General features: G+C 44.3%; 1 protein-coding gene across 1 annotated transcript in view; it reads left to right on the top strand.

The window, feature by feature from the left end:
• The window catches only part of LOC133369397 (ATP-binding cassette sub-family C member 12-like), an 81,691-nt gene extending 69,475 nt beyond the window's left edge, over positions 1-12,216 (top strand). The window contains exons 27-30 of the mRNA XM_061594671.1: positions 199-277; positions 2,371-2,484; positions 10,524-10,688; positions 12,124-12,216. Coding sequence (XP_061450655.1) covers positions 199-277; positions 2,371-2,484; positions 10,524-10,688; positions 12,124-12,216 — 451 coding nt within the window. The remainder of the gene's footprint in view (positions 1-198; positions 278-2,370; positions 2,485-10,523; positions 10,689-12,123) is intronic.
• Positions 12,217-13,480: the final 1,264 nt, after the last annotated feature.

The raw sequence follows: 13,480 nt of genomic DNA, 5'->3' as shown, positions 1-13,480 counted from the left end.
TCTACCCCTCTGGAAACTGCTTGTATCAGGGTGCTCCCTGGGTTCAAAAGGGCTGCATTTCTAAGTGCCATCTCATTTTAAAGGTTCAAAATGCCTTTTTCATTTAGCGTTAAGGGCCATAACCCAGTAAAACACAGTAGTCAACATTTTCTTTTATGTGGACTCTGTGCTTCTTTCACTCTAACTCCTGCCTTACAGGTACAACTTAGATCCTTTTAATGACCACACAGATGATCAAATCTGGCAAGCTCTGCACAGAACATTTATGAAAGGCACAGTATGTTGTTTATATATATTTATATATATATGTTTCAGATTTTTTATCACCCTCTATAATTTGCTGATGAAAAATAACAGGGTGTGGATCATTTTGATTCTTTGTTCACCATATATCATTAATCACAAGAGAATGAACCAGTAATGGGAATAATACAGCTAATATTCAGTCCCATTTAAAATTTGAACAATTATTGTGTGCTAATTGCATTCTTAATTTCCCTTTCCTCTTAGATTTTTTTTTGAAAGGCAGAAATAATTGATGGTTGTAATTTGCCATTTTTCAGTGTTTAATAAAGTGCACCAGATCAATACACGTTTGTGTGTGTGTGTGGGTGTATGTGTGTGTATGTTGGGGTACAGTCTTTGATTGTAAAAATTCTTATCCTCTCCTGCAGAAAGTCAGCCCAGTGATTGGCCAGAGAGTAATTATAGTGGGAGAAGGTCCCCTAGTAGAGCACATGATCTGCATAAAGAAGGCCCAGGTTTATTCCTTGGCATCTCCACGGAGGGCTAGGAAAGTCCCCTGCCTGAATCCCTGGAGAGTATTAAGACAGTATTAAGCTGGATGGGCCAGTGGCCTGACTCAGTGTAAGGCAGGTTCCTTTGGGAGGGCTGTAGCTTAGTGGTAGATGCTTTTCATGCAGAAGGTTTCAGGTCCAATCCCTGGTGTCTCCAGGTAGGGCTGGAAATGTTCCCTGCTTGAAACCCTGCTGCTAGTCAGTACAGGTAATATGGAGCTAGATGGACCAATGGCCTGACTTGGCATAAGGCAGCTTCCACACCAACACTATTAAGTGAAGCGACATTGTTGTGAAGCAGTCCAGGCATGGCCTGGATTACTGTCTGCTTGCGATGCCACCAGGGTCTCCAGGTCAGCTGCTTCCAGCTTTGGAAGAAAGAAGAGCGGGATATAAGCATTATTAAGCGTGAAAATTTATATCCCACTGTATCTGCACGGCTGTTAGACCACAAAGCCAATAGGCACCTTGGGGCAGGCAACCAGCGGGCAGAAAGGGGAGGCAAATTGTTCTGGAAATTTAGCAGATTTAGGAGCATTATATCCAAATGGAATAGGATTGAATCTCTGGTGCAGGGATGGTGAGCCTCAGGCCTGGGGATCAAATGTGGCCCTCAGGCCTCTCTGTCTGGCCCTTGGGAGCCTTCCCAGGCCACACCCCTCACCAGCCCTGCTTTGCAACCTCCTTGAGTACTTTTGCTTGGCTAGAATGTGTCTTTGAACTCTGACAATGCTCCTTGATTGCCTAGATGGAAAATAGAGAGGGATGTGTGAGTGAATTAGCAGTTGGTGCTCGATACACTTTTCTTCCTGCCCGCCCCACTGTGATGTGGCCCCCAGAAAGTTGCCTAGAAGGTAATGTGGCCCTCAGACTGAAGAAGGTTCCCCACCCCTGCTCATCTTGAGTCAACTGGTTCCTGGGCCAGGAGGATTTGGAGTTCTTGTCTAAGTATCCCAGTTTTGTCTGCAGTTTCTCCTCCTGGTGCAGAGAACTAGTTGGAGTTCAGTAGCTCCTGTCAAAGTCTCAGAGCAGCTCAAAGAAGTGCTGATTGGCTAGAGAAGCATGTGACAACAGAGAGCCAATCACATGCCCCATAGCTTTTCTTTTAATCCTCCAAAGAAAAAAGTAAGATTTCTCTATATTCTCTTTTTAGCTCTACCATTATGTAGTAGCTGTTTATTGAAGGAGAGAGGATTGTATCCAGCTACTCAAGAGTAGACCCACTTAAATTATGGGACCTAAGTCGGTCATTAACTTCAATGAGTATACTCTGAGTAGGACTAGCATTTGAGCGCCACCCAGGATCTGGCCACCACCCTAAGATGTCTCCATGGCAGATAATTACTCACATTGCATCTTTATTATCCTGTCTGTCCTCCAGTCTTCCCACTGCCCTCTCACCCTTGCCTGCCATCAAACATTCAAATACCTTTTAACTCTCCCCTCTTACACACGCATCACCTTCCTTGACAGTGATCACTGAAGTTGTGTCAAAGATGGTTGCCTGCGCGTTGCATTGTGTGCAACCAATAACAGAATGTATGACGACAGTGGCGTTTCCCTTCTATCCTAGGTTTCCAAACTGCCAGGAAAGTTAGAGGCAGCAGTTGTCGAAAATGGAGAAAATTTCTCCGTGGGGGAACGACAGCTACTCTGTATGGCGAGAGCACTCCTTCGAAATTCAAAAGTGAGTCCTGGAGCAGCCTGCTGTGTCTTGACGCTCTGGAACACAAAAGGGGTCCTTGGTCCTGAAAAATGCAATTCTTTCTGCATTTCTCCTTAGTTTTACCATTGCTGTGGGAGAGGCATACATGTGTTACTGCAGAGGACCTCATAGGCTGCCTTTCGGAAACAAACTTTGTAATCTCCAGCATTTATGTGATTATGCATGAAACGGATCTCTTAGAAAAGGTGTAAGAGACTGTGTGGATTTAAAGGCATCTGCTCTGCATGCAGCGCGTCCTAGGTTTAGTCCCTGGCATCTCTGTAGGTAGGGCTGGAATGTCCCCTGTCTGAAACCCTGGAAAGCCACTGCCAGTCAGTGTAGACAGTACTGAGCTAGATGGACCGATGGTCTGCTATGTTCTTGTGCAGGGTAAATAACTGGTGAACTGAAGCAAGATCCAAACTATTGGGAATCACTTGTTGAGAGGGTATAGCTCAGTGGCAAGCACAAGCTTTTCACATAGAAGTTTCCAGGTTCAAACCTTGGCATCTCCACGGATGGCTGGGGAATACCTCTGTCTGTAACCCTAGAGAGCTGCTGCCACTCAGTGTCGTGAGTGTACAGTACTGAGCTAGATAAACCCATGGGTGACTTAGTTATAAGGCAGCTCCCCATATTTCCAAACAACATGAACAGCAACAGATTGTCCAGATCTCTGGTGCTGTTCATGGTTGACTCTGCCCAGTTCTCTTTTTCTACAGAAGGTGATGGGATGTGCTTTGGAGTGGCAAACATAGGGAGGCACTGAACAACTCCCCCCGCCCACTGTCTTTCTTCTGTAGCCTCTCTTTCCAGGCACCGATCTGCTAGCCAAGTACAATTCTGGAGTCAAAACCTTGTTGGGGAAAACAGACCTCAGAAGATAGACTACGAGGGTAAAGGTGATGGACGGAAGGAAGGCTCAGCATCCCATGCTATTGGCAGATGAGGTTGCAGCCCTGTCCTCTCTTTTAGATGTAATTGAGTTTTGATCCAAACAGTGGACCACATCCAGGCAATGTACAGCCCGCAGGCTGCATGCTGATCTCAAGTGATCTCCCCTGTGCCCCCACCTCATGTCTCCTGCTGCCAAATTTTCTGTGACCTCCCCTGCAGCCCTGCAATCAGCCTTCTGGGCATGGCTGCCAGAGCATCTGCTAGAAGTGGCCTCTGGAGTTGGCTTGCACAGAGCGCTGCAGAAAGGCGAAGGGCTGCAGCTCAGCGGGAGAGTATCTGCTTTGCGTGCAGAAGGTCTCTAGTTCAGTTCCCAACGTCTCCAAGTAAAGCTGGGAAAGACGTCCTGTCTGAAAGCCTAGAGAACTGCTGCCAGTCAGTGTAATCAATACTGAGCTAGATGGGGCAGTGGTATGAATCAGTATGAGAGAGCTTCCACTGTTCCTGTGGCTGACATCTGAGCACAGTTGCCAGAGTCTCAGAGGGTCTACCTCAAAGGGTGCCAGATAGAGTATTTACCCAGCCACTTTTGACCTTGGCCCCACCCACTACCAGTATGCAGCCCCTAACCACTTTCCCCAGAGAGAATGTGGCCCTCCATCCCCAGAAGGTTATCTACCTTGGGCTGAGAGACACCACTGGTTTTTGGAACAGTCCACTGCTGGATGTGCTGTGGGTGGTGGTCAATAGCTTAGGTGGCTTTAAAAAAGGATTAGACAAATTCATGGAGAATAGCCAGAAGCTGCTCTTGGACATGCCTGACATTCCATGTTCAGAGGCACTGTACCAGTGAATGCCAGTTAGGGACATAAGAAGAGCCCTGATGGATCAGGGCAAAGGCCCACCTAGTCCAGCATCCTCTTCTCACAGTGGCCAACTTGATGCCTCTGGGAAGCCTACAAGCAGGACCTGAGTGCAACAATGCTCTCTCCTCTGGACCTCCCCAGCAAATTGTACTCAGAGGCATACTGCTTCTGACAGTGGAGTTACTTGTAGGGATGAATGAGAGGGAGTTGCTACCTTGAAATATTCCTGGTGGGCTTCCAAGAAAGATCTGTGTGAAACAGGATGCTACAGCAGATGGACCTCTGGCCTGACCCATTCTGTTCTGTGCAATTCTGGAAATTACAGGAGCCCCCAAAGCCTATTTCCTTTATCGGACTTAATTCAAATGTTTTTCTCAGTCATTTCTCTTCCTCTACATTGATGCTTCCACCCCGCTTTATTAGTCTGCTTTATATTTGTCCTTACACTGATTTATGCCACCTCATTAATATGACAGATTGCTTAAATTATAGCGCAGTTCAAGTGCTACAAGTAATACATTTGTGGCTCATTTTACGTTCATTGTGATGGTACACCGCATTCCTGCAACGTCAAGCAACTGCAACTATTTGTGGATCTTTCAAAGGTCCATGGGGTCCTACTTGTTTTCCAGTTGATGCTGTTGCCTGAACAATCATTCTTGTCCAAAGAGGAAGGTGGTGCTCTTGTCCAGATGACCAGCACACACTGTTGTCTGCCCCTCTCCTTGGAAAGATGTTGGCTTTATCCATGCCAGCTAATAACGGATCCAAATATTTGTTTGTTAGACACAAAGGGATAATGAGTCTGGGCTCTAGTGCTGCTTGCAATCACCGTTTATTCTACAAGCCCTCCTGAACACTGAAATGCTTTCCACGTCCTTCCCTGTTCAACATAGAAATTTGTTTGAAATCTGTAAACCATGTTATTAACCGGCACAATTTTGACCACATTATGCTTGTGCCTTACCACCTGTGTAAGCTCTCAGTCTGTTTCCAGGCCCATTACTGATGTCTTTGACACAGATTGGAACCTCAGAAGCTGTCTTACACTGAGTCAGGCCATTGGTCTATCTAGCCCAGTGTTGTCAACACTGATTGGTAGCCACTCTCCAGGGTTTCAGACAAGGGTCTCTCCCAGTCCTACCTGGAGATGCCGGGGATTGAACGTGGGGTCTTCTGCATGTAAAGCAGATGGTCTATCACTGAGTTATGGCCCTCCCCCAAACACAGGCATCATCTCTTTCATTCTGTTACAGAATGAAGTTGCAGAATGACCAGAAGGAAATAGCTGCTGGTGGGGGCAGTTCTGGGGCAAAACCAAGGGGCAGCTGGACTCGGCCCGGGCTGAGGGTGTAGGCTTCACTGTTTCACTTCTCCCTCTGATGCACCCAAGTTGAATGGCTGTTGATGGAGGCAGTTCTGGAACGGGAGGAGCCAAGTGACAGCTGGCCCCACCTGAGCCAATGGATGGAGCCTCATTGTTTCTCCCGTTTTCTGCTGCAGCCAGACGGAACAGACATTGATCGGGCCTATTCATGAAGAGGAGGAGTCAAGCGGCAGTTGCTCCCTCCCAGCCAGGCCAATGGGGGTGGGTGGGCTGCTGTCTCACCTCTCCCTCTGGTGCAGCTAGTAACAATCATAGGCACGCACACACACATTGCAAAATAATAGGACTCTTTTATGCCTGCAGAGGAACGAATTTAACTTTAAATACATATAATAAATGTGTGCCACGGAGAATTTCTGTTTTAGCAAGTTCAGTTTCTCATACAAGGGAGAGGAAAGGTGCACCTACTGCGATTTCATCTATGCATACCTTCGAGTGTGAAGTTGCTAGGTAGGATGCTGAAAGCCAGGACCTCCAAGGTGGCTTTCTCTGAAATGCTACCGGTTCCACGCGCAGGACCAGCCAGACAGGACTAGCTTCGCAGTCTCAATGCGTGGATGAGACGATGGTGTCGGGTGGAAGGGTTTGGATTTGTTAGGCACTGGGGAACATTTTGGGACAAGCCGGGCCTGTACAAAAGGGACGGGCTCCACTTGAACCAGAATGGAACCAGACTGCTGGCACTTAAAATTAAAAAGGTGGCAGAGCAGCTTTTAAACTGACTGAGGGGGGAAACCCGACAGGAGCTGAGAAAGGTCTGGTTCGGAATAAACCTCCCCCCTGGGATAAAAACCAAAGAAATGATGAAATTTTAAAAGGGGTAGGCCTAGAAGTAGGCATTGTGAGAGCAGGGGCACAGGATATAAATTCAGAAGAGCAAAATTACCACAGGCCTAACCACAAGTGCCAAAGACACTTGAAGAGAGACACTGCTTACAAGTGCCTGTACGCTAATGCTAGGAGCCTGCAAACCAAGATGGGAGAACTGGAGTGCTTGGTCTTAGAGGAGAGCATTGATATAGTGAGCATAACGGAGACCTGGTGGAATGGAGAAAACCAGTGGGATACGGTTATCCCTGGATATAAACTATATCGGAAGGACAGGGAAGGATGTATTGGTGGCGGAGTCGCTCTATACGTGAAAGAAGGCATTGAATCCAGCAAGCTCGAAACCCCAAAAGAGGCAGACTCCTCCACAGAATCGTTGTGGGTGGTGATACCATGCCCCAGGAGGGACTTAATACTGGGAACGATCTATCGTCCCCCTGATCAAAATGCTCAGGGAGACCTTGAGATGAGATATGAAATTGAGGAAGCATCCAAACTAGGAAATGTGGTAGTAATGGGTGACTTCAACTACCCGGACATAGACTGGCTGCATATGTGTTCCAGTCATGACAAAGAAGCAAAGTTTCTAGATATTCTAAATGACTATTCCCTAGACCAGTTGGTCATGGAACCGACCAGAGGGACGGCAACCCTGGACTTAATCCTCAGTGGGGACCGGGACCTGGTGCGAGATGTAAGTGTTGTTGAACCGATTGGGAGCAGTGACCACAGTGCTATTAAATTAAACATACATGTAAATGGCCAATTGCCAAGAAAATCCAACACGGTCACATTTGACTTCAAAAGAGGAAACTTCACAAAAATGAGGGGATTGGTAAAAAGAAAGCTGAAAAACAAAGTCCAGAGGGTCACATCACTCGAAAATGCTTGGAAGTTGTTTAAAAACACTATATTAGAAGCTCAACTGGAGTGCATACCGCAGATCAGAAAAGGTACCGCCAGGGCCAAGAAGATGCCAGCATGGTTAACGAGCAAAGTCAAGGAAGCTCTTAGAGGCAAAAAGTCTTCCTTCAAAAAATGGAAGTCTTGTCCAAATGAAGAAAATAAACAAGAACACAAACTCTGGCAAAAGAAATGCAAGAAGACAATAAGGGATGCTAAAAAAGAATTTGAGGAGCACATTGCTAAGAACATAAAAACCAACAACAAAAAATTCTATAAATACATTCAAAGCAGGAGACCATCTAGGGAGACAATTGGACCCTTGGATGATAAGGGAATCAAAGGTGTACTAAAGAACGATAAGGAGATTGCAGAGAAGCTAAATGAATTCTTTGCATCTGTCTTCACTGTGGAAGATATAGGGCAGATCCCTGAACCTGAACTAACATTTGCAGGAAGGGATTCTGAGGAACTGAGACAAATAGTGGTAACGAGAGAGGAAGTTCTAAGCTTAATGGACAATATAAAAACTGACAAATCACCGGGCCCGGATGGCATCCACCCGAGAGTTCTCAAAGAACTCAAAGGTGAAATTGCTGATCTGCTAACTAAAATATGTAACTTGTCCCTTGGGTCCTCCTCCGTGCCTGAGGACTGGAAAGTGGCAAATGTAACGCCAATCTTCAAAAAGGGATCCAGAGGGGATCCCGGAAATTACAGGCCAGTTAGCTTAACTTCTGTCCCTGGAAAACTGGTAGAAAGTATTATTAAAGCTAGATTAACTAAGCACATAGAAGAACAAGCCTTGCTGAAGCAGAGCCAGCATGGCTTCTGCACGGGAAAGTCCTGTCTCAGTAACCTATTAGAATTCTTTGAGAGTGTCAACAAGCATATAGATAGAGGTGATCCAGTGGACATAGTGTACTTAGACTTTCAAAAAGCGTTTGACAAGGTACCTCACCAAAGGCTTCTGAGGAAGCTTAGCAGTCATGGAATAAGAGGAGAGGTCCTCTTGTGGATAAGAAATTGGTTAAGAAGCAGAAAGCAGAGAGTAGGAATAAATGGACAGTTCTCCCAATGGAGGGCTGTAGAAAGTGGAGTCCCTCAAGGATCGGTATTGGGACCTGTACTTTTCAACTTGTTCATTAATGACCTAGAATTAGGAGTGAGCAGTGAAGTGGCCAAGTTTGCTGATGACACTAAATTGTTCAGGGTTGTTAAAACAAAAAGGTATTGCGAAGAGCTCCAAAAAGACCTCTCCAAACTGAGTGAATGGGCAGAAAAATGGCAAATGCAATTCAATATAAACAAGTGTAAAATTATGCATATTGGAGCAAAAAATCTTAATTTCACATATACGCTCATGGGGTCTGAACTGGCGGTGACCGACCAGGAGAGAGACTTCGGGGTTGTAGTGGACAGCACGATGAAAATGTCGACCCAGTGTGCGGCAGCTGTGAAAAAGGCAAATTCCATGCTAGCAATAATTAGGAAAGGTATTGAAAATAAAACAGCCGATATCATAATGCCGTTGTATAAATCTATGGTGCGGCCGCATTTGAAATACTGTGTACAGTTCTGGTCGCCTCATCTCAAAAAGGATATTATAGAGTTGGAAAAGGTTCAGAAGAGGGCAACCAGAATGATCAAGGGGATGGAGCGACTCCCTTACGAGGAAAGGTTGCAGCATTTGGGGCTTTTTAGTTTAGAGAAAAGGCAGGTCAGAGGAGACATGATAGAAGTGTATAAAATTATGCATGGCATTGAGAAAGTGGATAGAGAAAAGTTCTTCTCCCTCTCTCATAATACTAGAACTCATGGACATTCAAAGAAGCTGAATGTTGGAAGATTCAGGACAGACAAAAGGAAGTACTTCTTTACTCAGCGCATAGTTAAACTATGGAATTTGCTCCCACAAGATGCAGTAATGGGCACCAGCTTGGACGGCTTTAAAAGAAGATTAGACAAATTCATGGAGGACAGGGCTATCAATGGCTACTAGCCATGATGGCTGTGCTCTGCCACCCTAGTCAGAGGCAGCATGCTTCTGAAAACCAGTTGCCGGAAGCCTCAGGAGGGGAGAGTGTTCTTGCAGTCGGGTCCTGCTTGTGGGCTTCCCCCAGGCACCTGGTTGGCCACTGTGAGAACAGGATGCTGGACTAGATGGGACACTGGCCTGATCCAGCAGGCTCTTCTTATGTTCTTATGTTCTTATGTTCTTATGTTCATGCAGCTCTTTCACCTTGTGGATTCATGCTAGGGAGCCATAATTGGTTGCTGGTTTCCAGAAGGTGCCTGTCAGTCCCCATGAAGTCTGGAATGTTGATGTGGAAAGATTTCTAATAGCTGGTTACACCTGCCCTGCATAAGTGGCAGAGCAATCCAAATCCCTGATCCACCATGCTGGAGGAGGTTTGGATGAGGCAGAAGTGCCCCATTGCCCAGCTCTGCCTTAGAGTTTCCAGCTGCACCAGCCTAAACCATTGGTGGGTGAAATCGACCACCATTGGTATCCCTGCTGGCACTAGCCAAATATGATCCTGAAACAGGGCATTTCGGGGGGAGGGCAGGGAGGGGTTGCAGTAGTTGCCACAATGGGCCTGATCTAGGCCTCTCTGCTACCCCAGCCTAAAGTTAGGGCAGCAAAAATAGTAAAATTTCCTGCGCTTCCCACTTGCCACCTTATTTATGAATTTAGTTATCAAATTGGTTAGTCACTTTTCTTCACAAAAGTGAACCCAAAGTGACTTACAATCAGTAAAACAGTTAAAACCAGTATAAAAACTTAAACAAAACAAAAAGTTAAAAACACATAAAATATAACAATGGTGGAGCCCATCAAGAGTCATCCAAAAGCCATGGCTAATTCCAGAAGCAAGGATCCGGATGTAGTGGTTGCACTACTCTGTTAAGCCCCGCAACTGCCTAGCAAGGGTTTGGATTGCACCCTAAATAAATAAACATACACATTTAGAGACACCCCTGTAGGGGAAAAAAATCATGTCTGAATTTGGCCCTTGACTTTTTGTGCGCAGAAATCCACATAATCTTGCCTTAGTTTGTTTTTCCTTACCAGTATTCTGAAATGCACGCGTGCGTGTGTGTCTTCTAAATTGTTTACATGGGTATTATTTCTTCTGCAGATTATACTTCTCGATGAAGCAACTGCATCCATCGACTCTGAGACAGATGTGCAAATTCAGCAGACCATCCAAGAAGCTTTTGCAGACTGCACCGTCTTGACCATTGCTCATCGTATGAACACCATCCACGAGTGTGACCGTGTTTTGGTGATGGATAATGGGAAGGTAAATTGAAAAAGCTTGTACAATCTTCATAGCTACTTCTGAGGACCAAAACTAGACATCATTTGGGACTTTCACGATTGGAACTCTCCATGTCTTTGTCTTTTTCATGGCGGGTGGTGGTGGAGGAGGAGCTGCTCTGGCTGAAAGTTGTGACCCAGGTAGGGATGGAGAAATCTGTCAATTTCAGGTCTCACAATTTCTCATTTTTCCAATCTTAAATGCAATTTACAAATTTGTAGCAATTTGTGATTTTTTTTCTTTTAAAACATCCTCATGAAAATTCTTCAGCGTTTCAGTGCGAATTTCTCCTAAATACATGTTTATGTGGGTTTGACTAATGTGTGCATTTTTGCAAGCCATTTCTCCTAAGATAATGCATTTTTGTATGTTATTTTCAGTAATATATCCATTCTTATGCACGTTTCCCTCTAATATATGGTTTGCTTGTGAGTGTCACTTGGGTGGAGAACAGCACTGCAAAATTTGGATAAGTGCAAATTTCAAAGGATGGTTATGTTTCAGTTCTTGTATTGTTTCGGAAAGTGTGAATTTGATAGATTTGGCTTTAAATGCAGACTGAATTGAATTACCCATGATCCCCAGGCACAGAAGAAGGGAGGGGCTGAATCATACCGCCCTGAGAGCTATTTGCTATGGGCGGTATATAAATCGAAATAAATAAATAAATAAATAAATATCCCCCTGCACCATAGCTCCAATCCAGGTCGTTTCCCCAAGGGTGTTTTGAGCAGGTAGTTAACTCTTCCTTCAACACTGGCAATGGGACAGCATCCTCTAGCTAACATGATGACAGAGGCTAGCTTTGTCCTACAGTACCTCACTGGCTCTCCCCTCCTCCCAGCATTTACTACCTGTTGCCTTCCTTTGTTCAATGGTAGGCAAACATACAGATCTAGTATATAAAAAATGTAGATACATAAGACAAATAATGCGATTTTCAGAAATGGTGTCTTTGTGTTTTCTTTGGAATCAGAGTTGAAGTACTGAAAGGCTGAACATTTCAATTTTTTTCCTGTGCAAAAATGGAATGAACTATTAATTACATTTTTAAAAAATATCAGTGAGCAAGTATGCATTGGGAATGTACAGTGGGAGAAGATGAACAGAAGGATCTAAAGGAAGTGAAAGCTGTGGCAAACTGCACACTCCAGAATTAATTTAAGAAATTCTCCTACAGATGAATGAAAACTAGGACAGAGCAAACCCACAATAAAGGAACAGAGCAGGGCAGATCCTTTCTTCCCTATTACCACTTCTGTTTTTTTCATTGCTATTCTCCTTCCCCAAGGCAATTTTTACACAATAGGAAACTCACACGAACACACACAAAAAATCTCCACTGTATTCTTGCTTCATACTTGACATTTACTAATACATCTGACATTTGTTCAATCTCTTTCCTAATGACTTTCAGGTAGTCGAGTTTGGCAAACCAGATGAACTCATTCAGAATCCCGAGTCTGCGTTTGCATCGCTCTTAGCCGCTACAAGCAAAGTCACATCTTAGGACATGAAAATATTTATTGGTGCTTCTCTGTGGACTTTGGAAATGAAGCTTTAATATGGAAAAGCAGAACAGAGCTGATATCGAAATTGTCAAGTTCTGCCAACAAAGCAATATTGTAATCTTTACTGAAGGTCACATTTACTGGGAAACTCTGAAGTTTGAAATAGTGGGGGAAATTAAAACTAAGAACTAAATGAGGAAAACAGGAAGGACCATGCCAAGACAAATGACAATGGCCTGCTAATTTCAGAACTTGTTCCATGTTTGCAGAAAAAATATATCCTCTGCATGCACAAGGAAGCCTGTTTAACATGGTATGTTTGATCAGTTAACTTGTCAGAGGGTACTCACCTATATAGCAAACTCTTAGCATCCCATAATAGTTAAATATTGTATGTTCCATGCAACATTTACAGGCAAGTGATGTAAACCTGATCACATAGTTGTAATGGCTCCAATCCAGCTAAAATTAGACATGACTAAGAAGTTAGTTGCACAAGTCCCAGTAATTTCACTGGAACTTTGTGAAGATCCGTCCTTGTTGAATCAGGGCAACTATATATAATTTGATTGTCATTAAAAATACTGGCTGATTTTTAAAGGAACTATTCATCTATTTGGCAGCAATCTTGTAGGTAGGTAGACTGCTTGAACCCCATTGACTTTGATTGGATTCAAGCAGCCTAGCTGGGTTCCAAATTGCAGCTTTTCCCCCTTTCCTTTTTCTTTTTTGTCTTTAGCCTGGTACATGCATTGAAAATAGACTGCAGCATTTTGGTAACAAGCACAGGTTCAATCCAGCTGGCTCACCTACCTTGAAAGTCCCATGGATTTCAACCAGAGCAATTTAAGCACATGCTTAACTCGCCAATTGGAATCAGCTGTTAAAAAAACTATTTACCTTTTGCTGGATCATGCCTGATCGTTCTGTGTGTGTCACTGTGTGTGTTTTCCTCTGCACATCAGAAAAAGAGAAAAGGGAAAAAAATACATAAACTCCAGTGGAGAAAGCACTCTAGTAGTTTGCCATGTGTGCAGTAAAGAATATTGTCCAGTATAGCTTCACTTGTTTTTCTTCCAGTCATAGGTTTCAGTGTTATCCCCTACTGATTTCTTGTTTTCATACAACATATTTCACATTAGGACATGCCTGCTGTTGTACAATATGCTTTTGCTCCCTCTACGGTGAGGCAAGCAAATGAAATTATTCATTATCAAGAGACTTCCGGGGTAGTTAAGTGAAACATGTTCCCACATCCTCAGC

Source organism: Rhineura floridana, chromosome 13 (genome assembly GCF_030035675.1).
Source record: "Rhineura floridana isolate rRhiFlo1 chromosome 13, rRhiFlo1.hap2, whole genome shotgun sequence".
NCBI lineage: Eukaryota > Metazoa > Chordata > Lepidosauria > Squamata > Rhineuridae > Rhineura > Rhineura floridana.
This window is presented reverse-complemented; position numbering and strand designations above follow the sequence as displayed.